Raw genomic sequence first — 17841 nt, forward strand, 5'->3', positions numbered from 1 at the left:
AAAATAAGAGAAAAAAGGTTTATCACAAACATCTGTGCAAAGTAATGAAGCTCTTCACTGCAATCTGGAAACAGAAAGGTGATATACAATAAATTCTATTATTTACTGAAGAATAAATAGAGCATTGAGTATAGCAATAAATTAAGGTAATAAAGAGAAATTATCATTATTTAAAATGTTATTGTTTCTTATGTAGTAAATTTAAAATACCTTTCAAATAAGTGTTTTAATAAATTTTCACTAAGAACAGAATCATGTATAAACATCTCATTCATATAGAATGGCTGTTTTAAAGATAATCTTCCTAACCACACTAGCATATTCTCAATATCTCCCAGCTGAATCTACGTGGCAAAGAGCCATATCAGTGGTAAGGAACCATGACTTTATCCCAATAAAATGTATTTGAGAAAATGTATTAAATGCTGTAAGTATTTAGTAATACATGGGCTATTTACAAAGAGTAAGTAAGCATCAATTAAAAATCTGCAATGAAAAACGTACTAGTATTGAAAAAAGCTAAAGGTTGTGGGAGCATCTTGGAGGGGAAAATATGTAAGTGCCATTTCTAAAACATGTTCAAATTATGAACCACATTGTCATGCACACTACAGCTAAAATGAGATGCTATTCAAAGCCACCTAACTTACTGAATTTAAACAATAATCTTGAGAATACCAGTAGAGATAAAAATAGGAAGTGACAAAAATTCTCTACCTGTTCTATAGTTAACTGACCTGTGCAGTTTGTTGGCCACAGTTATCAAACAAATGTATGACTATGCAAATGTTCTGTGGAACACTTATTCCATTTATAGACATTTAAATGTTTTCTGGTATGATTTTATTCACATCGTAACAAGTCAGATGAAATATCTATTATTCATACCAGTCAAAAGTACTATTTATATACACACAAATAGTAGAATTTGAAGCAAAGATTGCCAAAATATTGTAAAGAATGGATATAAACAACCTGCTCATGATTCTTTGGGGAAAATTATTTTGATGAATAGGTGAGTGTAAATTGATGTTTCTCCCATATTTTCAATTCCTTAAATCTAAGATATATGCAGCATTTAATGGCTCATGAATTGTTTACATGGGATTGTGTCTGTTTGTTTATTTTTCTGTGTGTATCCAGTAACACAAGAATATCCATATTTACAAATCTCTGTAGTCAAGAATGAATCCTACATGATACATTTTTTGTAATGGATGAAGAAGTTTTTTTTCTCGTTTTCTCTTTTCAACGTCACTTTGGAATTTCGTCAAAGGGAGGAGTCACTGAATACATAGTGAAACCAGTTATGGGAGTGGATAAAATCACATGGCTCAAAGAAACAAAGTTTCCCATGCAAAGCAATTGAAAATCAAGATGGCTATGAATGGATGATACAGTGTCTGGAATAAAAAGATCAATTTACATAATTCATGGTTTCAAAAATAGGAGTATTCAATTGGCAATTAAATGGAAAAATATTCACAACAACAATAAGTTCAACAAAATGAGTAGTAATTACATATAATAATTTCATTCTGGTGCTCAAGTGTAAAGTCCAGCTGGAATAATATATGAGACTATGTGTACTGTTAGGTGGCTAGATGCCCAGATGTTATCTATGTCTGTAATATAACTGAGTGAGTACAGTTTCAATTAAAATCTACAGAAAACTAACGTAATTCTAAAATTCATTGAGAAGATTGAAAATGCAAAAACTTGTTAGTAAGACAAGAACAGTTGGAGGAAGCAAACTTAGGAAGAATGAGGATTAAACAGACTTTTAATTATTAAATCACTATATTTCTTTGAAATAGAGCTTTTTACAAATGAATCAGGATATAATACAAAAATACATCTTTTTCTTTTACTGTTCACAGACTGATAAGTGGTTGATAGCTGATAGGTGATGATTGTGATAGACAAGTAGTAGATACATAAATAGACAGATATGAGATAAAATATCAATAAATGATAAAGAGACAATTCTTTTATGATACATAAGAGATAATGAATAGATACATAGGTAGGTAGATAGATAAACAGATATTTTCTACATAGAGCAAGTATCAAAATCTATATCAAATAATAGATTAGAAAGCTGTTATGATTGGATTCTCTCTGTATATTTATACATTGATTTGACATATTAGAAGTAAATTCATTTGCAGACAGAATCTTTATAAAAAACAGTCAAGTTAAACTATGTTTGTTATGATGGGGTATGAATAGGATTAGATTCTTATAAAAGGAAATAAATTGAACACAAAATCACAGAAAAAAAATGATGTGCAAGAAATTGGGAGAAGACACTGCGAGAATATTCTGTCACAGTCTCCAAAGAAGCCAAACCTGAACCAGCTTGAATTTTTAGCTCAAGACTCCAAAATTGTGACTCAAACCATATTTTCATCATTACCCATCCGTGTACTTTGTTGTGACCATCTCTAACAAGATCTAACCCTACTAAAAAGTAGGTAGAACTGTAGAACTGACCCAGACAAATGGAAGCAAAAAAAAATTATAAACATGGAGCCATTATCTCACAGAATACCTGAGAAGTGTTTTAGAAAGTAGCTGTAAATCTGTGCTGACTAGCTTCTGTCAACCCAGCACAAGCTAGAGCTATGCAGAAGAGAGCACCAATGGCTGAGAAAATGCCTCTATAAGGCTGATCTGAAAGGCCTTTGGGGCCTTTTCTCAACTAGTGATTGGTGTAGGAGGGTCTAGTTCACAGTAGGCAGTGCAATCCCTAGCATTAAGTCCTAGGTATCACCAAAAAGCAGACTGAGCAAGTCATGGAGGAAACGCAGTAATCAACACTCTTATGTGACTTCTGTATTAGTTTTTGCTTCCTGGTCTCTGCCTTGAGTTTCTGCTGACTTTCCTAAATGATAGACTACAAGCTGTAAGAGAAAGAAGCTCTTTATTCCCCAAATTGCTTTTGGTCATGGTCAATATCACAGAAACAGTAAAGTAACTAATACAGATTTTATTCCTGTGCCATTTGCACATAGTTTTTCCAAGGGTGAAACAGTAATTTCCTTACCTGAATGTGTAGAAAAATATCAAATATAAATGAATATATTTTATAGAATTCAAGCTGTCTAGCACATATTAAAATAAACTTACTAGTTTATGTCACAGAAATAGTGAAGGAAATATGTGTATGGCCACATTCACTGATTTTATTACTCTGTAAGAAAAAGAAGAGTGGGAACATGCTAAACATGCAGTGATAAGATTGACTGAACTGTGCACAGAACAGAATGTGTCATAGCACCTGGCAGCAGGAAGGACCTCCGAGAGACATACGGCCAATGGTAGAGCAGGGGTGAAGGGTGAGCCTTTTTGATTATTTATGTCTCTAAAAAAAAGTTGTTGGAAGATATAGAAACACTTCCTTCAAATAGAACAACATTCTGTGATCACCTCTGTGTATTTCCACCCTCTAGAGTTATGATGTTTGAAAATAGAAGATGCTGATTAATTGCTTAAGTCCCTCGCTCTATTTCTCTAAGTATTGTAATCTTGTTCATGATTACTGTTGCATTAACTAAGCAATAGATTGTTTGAAGTCCTGAAGTGTATTTTATCATGAAGGTTAGGAGCACTAAATATGATAATGTAATTAAAACTGATTGCAAACTATATGAAAAATAGCAAAAAAGAAGTAATAGTTATATTTAATTTAATGAAACATCATCAATGATGGGCAAAAGCAATAGTGAATATTGTTAATGTAATAAAGAAGGAAGAAACAATAGACGATAAATTTTATGGAAAGCACACTGGACATTTAGCTCTACACTCATAGCCAGGTCAGCATTCTTGTTCTGATGTCAATGTATTTTTAGAGCCATGGCTGAGACAGGGAGCATGGAACTGACTGATAGACCACTTCTATAATAGCATCTTGCCCTTGAAAGTGATTTATTATCTTATTGACTTAGATAGGTCTATTGGAAAATAGAGTGACCAGGAGCACTTACCTCCTGGAGTTCTTGTGAGTACAAAATGAGTTATATGATCTCTCATGCAAAACATGGCCAATGTGTTTTTTTTTTCATCAGTTTGATTTATAATGTATATGATATTCTAGGGACATGTTTATTGTACAAGAGAAACCAAAGGCATGAAATCACACTGTACTTTTAGGTGAGACAAAGATGAACCATTATTATTATTATTACTATTACTATTATTATTTGTTATTTGACTCCCATGACAGTCTAAAACTGGATGACTATTGATTAATCTTTGTTGGATTGGGTCATCTGCTTCAGGGCCATTGTAGAATAACCTGCTTCGCGGTTACATACCATTCCAATTCCCTTCATGCAAGAAGCTAAAGGGTGGCAAACACCTACACTTGGCAAAGAAACCACAAAAACAAAACTTAAAGTAGTCACTGAAGCCTACTCTAAATGAAATAAATGTCTTAACCACTGCTAAACTCCACAGTGCAAATGATTGTTCTATATGTCTGCAGAACACCCATGAAATTCACTAAGTTTCTCAGGAGTAAAGACACGTTTAGAAAACCTCATTGTTTACGTTGGAGGTCAAAACTCTATAAAGTTACAATTGAACACAAAAATGTGGGCGAAGCCAGTATCTCACGTTTTATAAATGAGCTAACATGTAGAGAGTCTGATGCCCTTTTCTACAAGATCACAACGGAATTCAACCACCTTTCAGTGCGCAGGCGCGGCTCTCTAGCATTTCCTTGGTGCAGGGCTAATTAAAAGTTCCTGAAACCTTAAACATGGCAATGTCACTAACCGCTGTCTCTATCCAAAGAGCACACAAATAATTTACAAGAACCTCAAGAACAATGGCAATGGGTTTTTGATCCTACTGCACGTATTGGCTTTGTGGGAGCCTAGGCAGTTTGGATGCTCACCTTACTAGACCTGGATGGAGGAGGGTGGACCTTGGACTTCCCACAGGGCAGAGAACCCTGATTGCTCTTTGGGCTGATGAGGGAGGGGGACTTATTTGGGGGAGGGGGAGGGAAAGGGGAGGCGGCAGTGGGGAAAAGACAGAAATCTTTAATAAATAAAAAAAAATTACAAGAGCAGATTTTGTATTCATTTTATTTCCCTTGATGGAAGAAAATCAGTCTCTGTGTTTTCCTGTTTATTTGTTTCTCATGTAGTCAGGCACTCTCTGGTCTGAACCATTGTATGTCGGCTTCCGTGCCCATTCTCCACACCTTCACGCCAAGCATTCCAAACTCCTAATCTGGCCTTGTCTTTGCCCGACTAGAACACTTTCAGTTCACTATTATTCTCCAAACAGGGTCCCAAGTCCTAAACGTCACTTAGAAGCCTGCTACGTCTCTTCCCCTCGTCCCACGTTTTCTTGCCAGCTACCAGATCTCCCACTCTCATCGGAGCTTCACGGCTGACATTTATTCACTTAAAATAACTTTGTTGACACTGGCAATACAAGTGCTTTCTCCCTTAGTCTAGCTAATTCATATTTACTTCATCTTTCTGTCCAAGTTCGCTGGAATTTCTGTGCTCATTGACAGTCTTTCAAAGTGGTTGTTCTTTTCCCCGCCTGCCTTTAAGACCAATAGTGGTTCTTGGACGTGTGTAAAATGGAATACATTTCCCACTGGGTTTTCTTTTCTGTGGACCAAGGGTGGAAACAAGTTCCCTTCTTTCTCTTTGGCTCTACCCTCCAGTGTATTCTGCAGTATAAAAACCTACCTAAGGCTTTGGGACATTTCTCCTAACCCCGTCTCTTGCAACAGATACAGAAATGCTTAGAAAAATATAGTGCTATTATAGAAATCTTCTACTTTCTAAACTATAGCGGATAGATTACATTAGTACATAGAAACTGTCCCATGCTGGAGACCCTCTGTCTGCCTAGTTCTTTCTGCAAGTGAAATATTTCACCAGGCAGAGTGTGTGAGGGGCTCTCACGCCTTTCTTCTGTGTTAGACAGGACTACGAGGAGCTAGAGAAGCAGCTCAAGGAGGTGTTTAAGGAGCGCAGCACAGTCCTGCGGGAGCTGACAAAGACATCCCGAGAACCGGATGGAATCAAAGTCAACCTTCAGGTGAGCTGGAAACTGATTTTGTCACCCACTGGACTGATATACATTTTTAAACAATTTTCTCTACATCTCTGGGCTTTACCACTCCTGTTAATATTTATTATTGTTTTAGTTTTGAAATGGTCTAGAGACCTGCAGTTTCCAAACAGCAAAAGGAGTAAACTGTGTACTTGGTAAAGCTATCAGTTTCTCCCAGCTTCCAAAATCAATTTGATCCCTGTGTTCTTGACATTACAAAGTGAGAAGAGAAATTAGACTGAGAGTCAAAGAATGTAGGAAGGATATTTAGAAGATAAATTTAGATTTTTTCCCCTAGGATAGTTCTAAAGATCCTTTAAGCAACTTCTTTATAGAAATGGATAAATGTTTTACAAAGGAGACTATCATGTTTAAAACAAGAGAAAATAAAAGAAAGATATATTTCAGATAAACAAATCTTTCTAAAACATCTAGTAGTACTTTATTTTTCCTATGAAAGTACTTTTTTATCTTAGTTAAAATAGAAACTTTTTTCAATACATTATGTTCTAATTATGATTTTTCCTCCCCTGACTCCTCCAGGTTCTCCCACCTTCCCTCCCATTAGGACCTACCTCTTTTCTGCCTCTTGTGAGAAAATAAACAGCATCTAAGGCATAATAATATAATAGTATAAAACAATCAGAATAGGACAAAAACAAACAGAAGGAAAAGAGCCAAAGAAAAGCACAACAAACACAAAGACACAGATACACCCATGTTCATCCCCATAGGAAACATGAAAGCAGAAGCCATAACATATACACAAAGGACTGTAAGGTAAAAAGTTTTATGGGACACAATATTATGAGACAAAGAGTGACACTTTTTTGATGTCTGAATTTGCACATTGCATTCACTGAGTACCTACTGTGTACCAAATTCTTTAGGGGCACTGCACGGCTTAATTCTTTTGAATAAGTAGAGGAAATGGTACTTTGATTGTGATTTTTTTATGGCGTATAAGCAATATATTCTAAAGACAGTAGTTATGAAAGTCAGTAAAGAATCCAGAGTTTAAATGTAAGCTAGTTTGCTCCAGAGACTTTTCACATACTGCAGAACTGAGGCTGTCTGTATATTGTCTTGGGCCTCAAGGTCTGCATTATACAATGTTGCCATGACGATACTATGGGGAAGATGATGGTGTGATGGTCTTTGGGAGACTGCACCAGGTTGGAGCATGACCTTTGGGTTCCCCAAAAGCTCCTATATCCCACCCAGCTCTCCCCCCCTCACCTTCTTGCACTCCCTACCTTGAGGTTGGACCCCGTTCCTGTTCCGTGAGTTTTCCCCCTTAATAAAGAAAGGCCTTAAAATACACCATTTTGGAGTAAGCTTGGGATTATTTGACTTGCGTTCTCCCCCTTGCCACAAACACCACTGCCTTTTACCGTTCAGTGTTCAGCTTCTATGGTGGTGGTGCAGTCAACCACTAGAGCATTGGTTTTAGTCCAGCTCACATGCTTGGTTATCTTTCCATAGCTCTTAGCTAATTTCGACATGAAAACCTTATTGTAGTTACTAATCTTCCTTTATAGCTGCAAATACAATGTTTAGAAAAAGCATATAGGTAAGCAATGAGTGGGACCAGCATTGAGATTTACTGTTTGAGCTCTTATGAAAGTTGTGCCATGCATTGAGAGAGTAAAGCGAACTCCCACTCTACAGGAGTGGGATGCATGTAGAAGGATTAGGAGGTGCATGAAGCATAGTTCTGCACATCTGGGCATCAGACTATGAAGAGTGAAGAGGAAGATTCATGAGGCTACACATTGATCTGGTTTTATCAGGGAAAGCCTAGGCAGAGATTACTGAGAACGTTAGCTGGTAAACAAGCCTGGGAGGAATATTCACGACATCTGCCTGTCCTCATGGGGATGGAAGACCTGGCACAGGAGCATATCATCAGCAGATGGCGAAGTGCCCTGGAGAGATCAGTGATTACTGTGTTCCCAGGACACTCTTGTTTCCTTAGTCAAGGTGTCTCCTTATACACCAGAATGTTGCTTAAGAAAAATGATCATGGAGCTGTGATTTTTAAAGGGTAAAATTGTCCCTGAAATTTTGTTACAAGTTTGAGAATGACTTTTTGTCTTGTGGCACATAATACATGAAATGGGTTTTTTGTTGTTGTTGTTGTTTAATCTTAATAAATCCTCTTAGCAAATTTTCCACAAAATTACCATAGCATTACATTCATTATAAAGTGAAAAGTAGAGACTTAAGTAGCTCACTGTATGTGGGTAAGTCATTCACATAAAAAAAAGTGAGATCAGATTTCAAACATAAAGTAAATACATATATAACTATGTGTTATGGGACTTTTCCTGACAAAATATGAACAAAATGGCCATTCATTCCAGATAGGGAACTAGTGACACCCCACAGGAACTATCCCACCTATGTTCAGCCTGGTGAACTGATGAGTTTACATGGAGTTTGCTACGGGAGATGGGGGACATGAGGCTTGGGCCCCAAGCAGCTACCCCATCTCACTGACCTCTGGCAACCTCTGCTGGGATGCTGTGTTTCATTTCTTTGCTTCAAGACAGGCTCCAATATTAACCTTGCCTTGAGCTTACTTTGTAGTCAATGATGAACATGCACATCTGGTCTTCATGCCTTCTCTTCCTTACTATCAGGACTACACATGCCTCCTGCTATGCCTACTTCTTTATGTAGTACCAGACTGTGTCCTAGAGATCTCCACAATCTAGGCAATCATTCTGTCTGCTGCTGAGTTGCATTGAAAAACTTATCCTGTCTTTAATAAGGTGATATTATTAAGCCCAGTATGAGGTAAATCAGTTGGAAGTAATCAGTCACTCTAATTTCAAAATAATTGGCATGTCCTGCCCAGAGGACAGAGTTTCTCAAAATAGGTCTTCCTTATCTATTTAGTTTACTATTTTACTTAAAATGTTTTTTATTTAAAAATATTTCTCTCCTTTTTTTAGTTTCTTCTTTATTTCTTAAAAGTTTCTTATTTCTTCATCTGTTTTCATTTCATGTGAACGAATGCTTTGCCTGCACGTACCTGTGTACCATGTGCATGCAGTTCACGTGGATTCCAGGAGGATGCTAGATCCCTTGTACCCAGAGTTACAGACATGTAGTACACGTGCAGGCCAGGAGGGTGTTAGATCCTTTGTACCTGTAGTTACAGACATGCAGTTCACGTGCAAGCCAGAAGGGTGCTAGACCCCTTTAACCTGGAGTTACAGACATGCAGTTCACATGCAGGCTATGAGGGTACTAGATCCCTTGTACCTGGAGTTACAGACATACAGTTCACATGGAGGCCAGGAGAGTGCTAGATCCCTTAAACCCAGAGTTAGAGACGTGCAGTGTGGATTCCAGGAGGGTGCTAGATTCCCTTGAATCTGGAGTTACAGACATGCAGTGTGGATTCCAGGAGAATGTTAGATCCCTTGGACCCTGAGTTACAGACATGCAGTACACATGGATTCCAGGAGGGTGCTAGATCCCTTGAACCTGGAGTTACAGATAGTTGTGAGCCTCCATGTGGGTGCTTGGAACCAAACCCATTTACATTCCTCTTTGTCTGTTAGGGGAAGCTATTTTTCCTAAACACACAGAGCACTACTTACTGAATTCTTCCTACAAGGAGTCTCAGTTAACCCTTGTCAACCACTAGGTACAGTAAAGCTAAATATTTCTTTATTTATTATTCTCTGTTGAATACCAGATTGAAACTGTTCAGGCAGCACCATGCTTTACAAGTCATAACTCAGGCTAGGTATCTGTTAAATAAACATTAAGGAACAATACACTCACCTCTAAACTGCCGTCATTCCTCTACCTTCACAGCTACTCTGTAGAAACTGTTATTGCTCTCTAAACTTTTAATATCAAGTATAAATGTTACTCTATCAAGCAGTTTACTGAGTATTAATAAGGATGTTATTAAGAAACATTTTATATGACATATCCATGTAGAAGAAGAACTGGGGGGGGGCTTCTCTGTTCTAACTGATGGCTCTGAATTTGCAAGTATATAAGTAATGACTAGAGAGGCGTATGTTATTTTCTTAATACCTGTGTATAGTGACAAGGGATAAAGTTACGTGGCCCTCTGTCTTTTTGTATCCTAACACATTACTTAGAAATGACACAGACATGAACGAAGAAGCTTTCAATTCCCATCAGGTTATTTCCTCAACTGTGCAGGCAAGCTTTCTATGAGCCCTTCCATTTGCTGGAACTACACAAGAGCTAATTCAAAATACCTTCTGTGGACACACTTTAAAGGAATGGGAGAAGGTATTTTTTTAATTTATTTGTGAAGAGACTTGTTGAAAGGAGAGAGGGCCTGTTTTTTGTCCTGGCCACCCAGCTAGCTTACACCTGAAATAATCACACAGAAACTGTATTCATTTAAATCCCTGGCCCATTATCTCTAGCCTCTTATTGGCTAATTCTCACTTCTTGATTTAACCCATCTCTAATAATCTGTATATCACCATGAGGTCACAGCTTACCGGGAAAGATTTAGCATGTCTGACCTGGCGTCTCCATGGAGGCTCTCTCACCCTGCTTTCTTCATCCCAGAATTTAGTTCTGTCTTCTCTAGCCTACCTAAGTTCTGCCCTATTAGGCCAAGAAGTTTCTTTATTAATTGGCCAATGAAAGCAACGCACAAACAGAAGGACCTCCTACACCATTTTCCCTTTTCTGTTTAAACAAAAAAGGCTTTATGTTTAACATAGTAAAATTATATATAACAAAAAGAGACTGAGAAGCACATGAGATAACTCAGGGAGTGAAAGTGCTGTCCAGGCAAGCCCAGTGGCTGGAGTTTTATGCTTGGGACACACGTAAATCTGAAATAGAGGGATTAACTCTGCAAAGCTGTCCTCTGACCTGCATATCTGCCTGATGACGTGTTTGAAAACACATATATAACATGTACACAATGCACACACACACACACACACTTGAAAATAAAAATATTTAAGATTTACTTGAAAGAAAATGAGGTATTTGCAGGTTGTTTATCTCCAACATCTGAATAGTGAGCTTCCGCTCAAAGCCATTCTTGTATTAGAGTTTAATATGTCCAACTATGCATCCTGACACCCTGTGTGTGTCCTTGGCACCATCAGTAGCTGGGAGGACTAATTTTTATATCTTTGTTCAATAAACCAAGTGCCTTAAAACCTGGCAGTAAATATAGACAATAAAGTGAATGAGAGGGTTTTATCTAAGACTCCTTTCCCGCATTTCTCTTTCAGTCTTTGAAAAATGATGAGCAATCTTCCAAAACGGATGTTCAGAAGCTTCTGGAGTTAGGCCAGAAGCAGAGGTAAGACTGGAGTTCTATATTCCTTTCTAATCTTCCTTTTCTTTTAGTTTAAGACTTCCTCCTCGCTCCTATTTTTGCAATACTATTAAAGCTTAGCCAGGGAGTTTATCAAAACTGTAATGTGTGAACTTATCTTCTTGTGGACACTTGGGTGTTTATGAAATTTATCCAGGACTTTGTGTGAAGAGCTGTGTGAAGAGCTGTGGATGAGATGTGAGAGTCTGCATTTCAAGTAGTAACTTGGTAAAGGTTAGTTATGCTCAAAGCAATTAAGTGAATAGCTAAGACCCATATCCTTTGGGTTTGAATATTTTTTAAAATGGTCAAATTCAAGGTCCACATCATTTCATGTGGTCTGTTTGGTCAACAGACAAAATGATGTTAAAAAATATTACACATCTCAAGTAACAGAATGATGTGTTTCTTAATCATGTGTCCTGTCATCAGCCTGGGTCTCCACTGCTGACCTTACATACTGACCCTGAAACCTGTTATTGACGTGCTTTCACATGAGGTCACACTGTGGTTAAAATATCCATGTCATGCATTACTCTCCATTGTTTACAGAGATGTAATGTTAAACTAATTTGATAGTTCTTTGTTTATTGCCTTTCTTTTGATTTATTTTAGCAACAGCAGTGGGCCACAGGCACGACAGACACTTAGCCATCTACGGTCTGGTTAATATTTAAACCTTTTGTTTTCTTTTCTTTTTGTTTGTTTGTTTTGTTTTGCTGCTTTTTTATTTCTGTGTGTTTTGGGTTCCTCATTTGCAAAGTAAAGCTAGTTATCTTAATGATTATAAAAAGGGCTTGTTTGAAGGAATCTAAAGATGTTGACCTCTTAGAAATGGGAGGTACATAGTCTCCCCATTCTACTGGGGCACTTGAAGTGTTGAAGTGGATAGAAATTGATTTAAAAAAAGATCTTATTTAAAAAGAAAAGGTTGGGATATCTATTGACCAACATAGTAACAATTTAACAAGGTATTTTTTAAGAAAACATATGAACAAAAGGAATCAGCCAAAACAAAGATTTGTGAAAAATACTTCTTTAACAAAGGATTTTATCTCAATCAAAGGAAATTAATAAAAAACATAATAGAAAAAAAAACACAAAAATAGTATCTGGATAACTCAAGTCAATTGTCAGGGATTAAAGAGGGTGGAGGAACTGGGCCTGACGCAAAACCTTTGAAGGGATGTCCCAGAGGGGATGGACTTCAGTGTCCAGCATAGGCAAAACCTTTGAAAGGGTCCCAGAGGGGATGGACTTTAGTGTCCAGCATTGATACCTCACAGTGGGTAGCTCTGCAGAGAATGGAACAGTTCATTTCAGGAGAATTGTTATGCTGAGTCTGTTTAGGAGGAAAATGAGATGCAAGCCATTGGAAAATTATGGTTTCAAGAGGAGAGGAAGGACTGTGGAAGGAAGATACATTTTTCTTAGAATCATATGGCTTCAGAAAGTTCAGTCTCCCTCACAGGAAAGCACAGGTGTGGGGCCTGAGCTGTGACAAAGATGAAGACAATCCATGCCTTTGTTTTCACTATACATTCTCAGATCCCTGTGTATGTTTATAACGACACAGAAAGCCTTTAGGCCAATTAGGAGATTGGCATTAAGTCTGTAAAATATGTTTAAGTAATCATCTACACCCCACCTTCATACACAAGTTCTCAGAGGACTGAATATCTGTTCCAACAAAAAGGTGAAAGAAAGCAGATATGTTGGCCCTGAAATATTAGAGTTTTATACAAAATTAGAAAACTTGTTGAATATAAATAACTCATTTTATGTGTACCATTAAAATCAGCATAAAAATTTCAGTAAATTTTAGCCATGGCTATAGGTAACTTTTTCAAACTAAAACTGTCTGCCGTAGAATTCCCCTCATCAACAAATAACTAACTTACAGAGTATTTGTGTGTATCTGGGGACAAATTTTTAAGTAAATCTAGAGGGTGTGAGAGATCCACACACAGCTACATGAAGAGATAACTGGACAGTTCACTGCTAACAAGAGAGAAATATGTGTGTGATGAGATATGGAAATAACAGATTCTAAATAGTTGATAAGTGCTTGATAATCACATTAATAGATGATAGATAACTCACGGTGCCTTATTTCGACTATTAAATAGAACATGTTCATAATATATAACTACCTGGATAATATTGACAGAAGCCCCTCGGGTTGGTAGAGAGACATTAGACTACATAATGTCAGTACTAAAGAGCTGTAAGCAGAGAAACGACCCTGGGAGTGTCCTCAAGTGTCTTAAGAGTAAATGAGAAAGCATACTTTGTTCTCTCTGGTGACTTGGGGGAAGACTCAGAACGCTATGTGACTATTGACCACTGACATGCTTTCTGGGAGCCAGAAGGAATCTTGGGAGAGAGACAAGCCTTTACTCTGTAAATTACTGATTGACACAGCAGCTCATCACCATCTGAAATTCATGCCTTCCTGAGAGGAAAATGGAGATTAAAATAGAGATGCAAAAGCTGCCCAGTGCTTGCACAATATGAGAACCTATGCTAAGATAATCATGCGTGTGAGCAATCTCCTCCTGATGCTGGAGCTACCCAGTCTTAGAACTAGAGAGTTACTTCAGCACCAAAGAGGCTCTAAGGCAGCCAGGCCTAACTAGTCAAATCTTCCTGAGGTGGGGTGTGATGTTGAAGCAAAGAAGCCTGAAATCATCTAGCATAGCATAGAAACTGGGAGTATGGGAGTCAGGCTTCAGAAGCTGGAGAACAGTGGGCTGGTTAAAAATGTATATTAGAAAGGAAGATAGAATGAAGTGTGCTGAGAGCTGGTCGGTAGATGTAAGGCCAAGCTACCCATCACACAGTAGCCCTGTTTGACATAGAGATGTACATTTCTCTGCTTCCACCATCTAAAAATATTGGACTCACTTATATTTATATTTGTGTATTTTATTTTATTGCAGAGTGTTTTTCTGATCATATGTATGTGTACCACATGCCTGCCTGGTTCCCATAGAAGTCAGAACAGGGCGCTGGTCCCCTGAACTTGGTTATGGTGCTCAGAATTGAATCTGGGTCCTCCTACAAGAAGAACAAATGCTTTTAACTACTGACTCCCTCCAGGCCCTTTGTCCAATTTTCACTAACATATTACTGCTTGTTCTTTCTCTTTTCCTATTTGGCTATATAGCATATGGGATTTTTTATTCCCCTGTCTTTTGTAATATAATTTTATTAGATTATTATTCCTTGTCCAAAACTAGCAATAAGTAGTCTAAACACAAAATCTAGAATGAGAAGTAGTAGCTACTATAAAATGATCTTGACTTTTTTGTTGACTGTATAATTCATATTTTAACTTGTACTTGCAAAAGACTGTTTTTCCTTCCTCCCTAGCACCCTTCCTTCATTTTTTCCCTTCTCAATAAAAGCAGTGTAATGCCTGTCTACATGTGTGAGCACATATGCTGCGAACACCTGCCACTGTCCCTGTGGGTCTCAGTTTTCCATCACTCACAGATATCATATTTTGAGGTGATAGGTGTATCTATTGCATATGATCATATTTTATATTATACTGAATTTAGTATTTGAATGTCATTGCAATATTTAGTTATTATGTCACAAAAGTTCTTCAGTTAAAAATCTGGTATTCCAGATAAAAATATCCATATATGAATATACCTGTGAAAGCTGAAATTTAGCTTTAAACCATGGATTACGGATTTGGCCTGGACCACAATGATTCCAAAATTTATTCGCTCTCTCCTATCTCCCTTTTTCTGTCTCCCAGAAAATTAAATTTGGGTGACCGCAGTACCTAAAGTTGAGATCTAGAAGGCACAGAGTATTCCTGCTAGAGGAAAGAGCCTGTGCTGTGGGGTATTCTGATCAAAGAGTATACTCACAGTCTCTATGAAGTTGTTTTCTTTTTAATGATTGTAGAATAAGTACTTTTCTTTTCTAGACTCCCTGCTAAAAATTTTGTTTATTGTGTCACTTAAACCTTGCCACAAGCCTACAAAGTGTTTTTATTATTGTGTCCAGTTTTAAATGAGGAAATTTACAAGGAGGGAATTTTAACATTTGCCCAAATTACCAGAGCTAGTTTTCCAGAAACTGATGGCCAAATTTAAACCAGTTTTGATTCTCATGAAATAGAACAACACTTTGCTTGGTTGTTGTTGCTCTTAAGCAACTTCTCTAGGCATAGTCACATATCATATATGTGTACTGTATTACACACACATGTGCTTGTACATACACACATACACACACTAACTTTTATAATCTAATATTTTTGAGGTGATAGTTTGAGTGACAAAATCAAGTCAAAGCAAATTAATAACCTAAATCCAATATGCACAAATTTTAAATCTTTAAAAGAAATGAGTAAGCACATAAAATAATGGCTTTCATCATGGCATTCACAAACATGCACACACATGCATGTATATGCACACACACACACACACCTAGTCACTGCATGATTGTTATTGCTCATTCCCCTAACCCTTACACTGAGAAATTCTCTTGACTTCCATTGTATCTGTAAGAAACAATGTGATATTTATCTTTCTCCAACCACCCCAATCAAAAAACATAGTCTGTGCATACTAATGATCTTGGGGCCCAATTGCCATTCATTTAAGGTCATATATTTTCTTTCCCGTGCCCATTAAGCAATAATTAGAATTAAATCTATTTTCCTTGTGTTTTCATGAAAAATTATCAGGTGATAGCTAGGCCACAATACTGCAAAATTAAGAAATTAATGAGGATCAGAAGGTTACAATAATTTCTTTCAGAAATCTATTATGACTTTTGACTTAACATGTTCACGCCCTACATGTCATCAGTGAAATTAGCTTTCCAACTTGAGTTGGTATATTGAGCTGATTGAACACATTCATTGTTCACATTGATTCACACTGTGGGATTCTTATAAAGCATAATAACAAGGCAATTTCCTTTAAATATCACCTGCTTTACGTGTGTGCAAGGAAAGAAAGCCCGTTGTATCAGAGTATTTAGATGTAGCCTTTTGTATTGCTGTGGATTTTCATAATTATAGTTAGCTGTTCCTTAAATGTAGATTGATAGACAAACTTTTTTTTGTAAGGTTCATGGGAAATAGTGGAATCATGTATCTCTTCTTTGTTCTTTTTTCTACTAACCTAGGGAAGAAATGAAGTCTCTCCAGGAGGCCCTACAGAATCAGATTAAAGAGACATCTGAGAAAGCAGAGAAACATCAGGCTACAGTGAGTGTGTTTGTGTCTCTTTGTGTAATAGCTTTGGGGTTGAGAAATTATGTCTTCCTTTGCTCCAATCACAAAAGAAAAATACACTATAAAAAGAAAATAATGAAGTCTCCACAATAGAAGCTTCAGTCATTTTGATCAGCATAATATTTTGCCACAATTTACTATAAGAAAAGGGTGAACATTGTGTTTAATTTGGTGATCTTCTGACTCCTACTGATTCTCTATAAGGGATGAAGAAAGAGGCTGACCAGGCAGAGAACTAGATCACTTTAGTGGTTCCTGGATGGGATGGAAGCTGAACTGAAAGCCAGGTAACCTATGTAGATCCTTAAGCTGTCCCAGACAACCATGGCATGGGAATCACTCAGGGGCAGGGCCATACTATCTGCTTGTTCAAACGCCCTACAGATTATTCATAGGATCCAACTGCTTCCCAGATCTTTGCAAGATGATGTCCTTTTGACACTCACACTGTGGCTCTTATCAGTGATATTCACCAGAGACAGGAAAATTGGCTCCTGAAGCAATGATGGGATATCAGTCTAAAATTTATTTCTCAGACTCACTTTTGCACCTCTTGCAAAGATAAGACTTCTATATAATATCTAGTGCCCGGATATCCTTTTAAAATTTATATAATACCAAACTCTGTTTGCTAGAGGTCAAATGTATTACTGAGAAGATGGATGGAATGATATACCCAGGGCCCACAAGGGGAATGCTAGTGCTGGCCAGCAGAGAGAACTGGACAGCAGATCCCATTATGATTTAGGAGACAGTGCAATGGTGAGACAGCTAAAGAGGCTCAGGATGGGCAGTGTGAACAACGCAGTAACTTGGGACATAGGAGCTACCCCACATTGTGGGTCTAAGTCACTAGGGCAGGTCTGAAGTGGTTTGAAGTGTCTCTACAGTGTGTTATTCTTCAGCTGATTGATTGTTATTTGAAAGTATGGTCCTGAGAGTACATGACCTATTGTGGCTCCAGGGAAGGAGGCAGAAAGAGAGAGAAGGGTATTTCAAGCACATTATCAGGCTAAGGAGAAAGAAGCTGGTCCAGCACATGGTTCTTGGAACAGACTCCTTCTGGAGTGCCAATAAAATATAACATCAATTTTAGAAACAAGATTCATGAAGGTATCCATCTTGTTCGGTTACTGGA

The 17841-nt window shown here is 37.5% G+C and overlaps 1 protein-coding gene across 1 annotated transcript in view; it reads left to right on the forward strand.

The window, feature by feature from the left end:
• The window catches only part of LOC126495075 (leucine zipper protein 2-like), a 215772-nt gene that overhangs the window by 46241 nt on the left and 151690 nt on the right, over positions 1 to 17841 (forward strand). The window contains exons 3-5 of the mRNA XM_050132671.1: positions 5962 to 6075; positions 11349 to 11419; positions 16595 to 16676. Of these exons, the coding sequence (XP_049988628.1) occupies positions 5962 to 6075; positions 11349 to 11419; positions 16595 to 16676 (267 nt within the window). The remainder of the gene's footprint in view (positions 1 to 5961; positions 6076 to 11348; positions 11420 to 16594; positions 16677 to 17841) is intronic.

The sequence above is a fragment of the Alexandromys fortis genome, unplaced genomic scaffold, assembly GCF_014885135.2.
Source record: "Alexandromys fortis isolate MF-2015 unplaced genomic scaffold, M_Fortis_MF-2015_v1.1 scaffold_410, whole genome shotgun sequence".
NCBI classification, from domain to species: domain Eukaryota; kingdom Metazoa; phylum Chordata; class Mammalia; order Rodentia; family Cricetidae; genus Alexandromys; species Alexandromys fortis.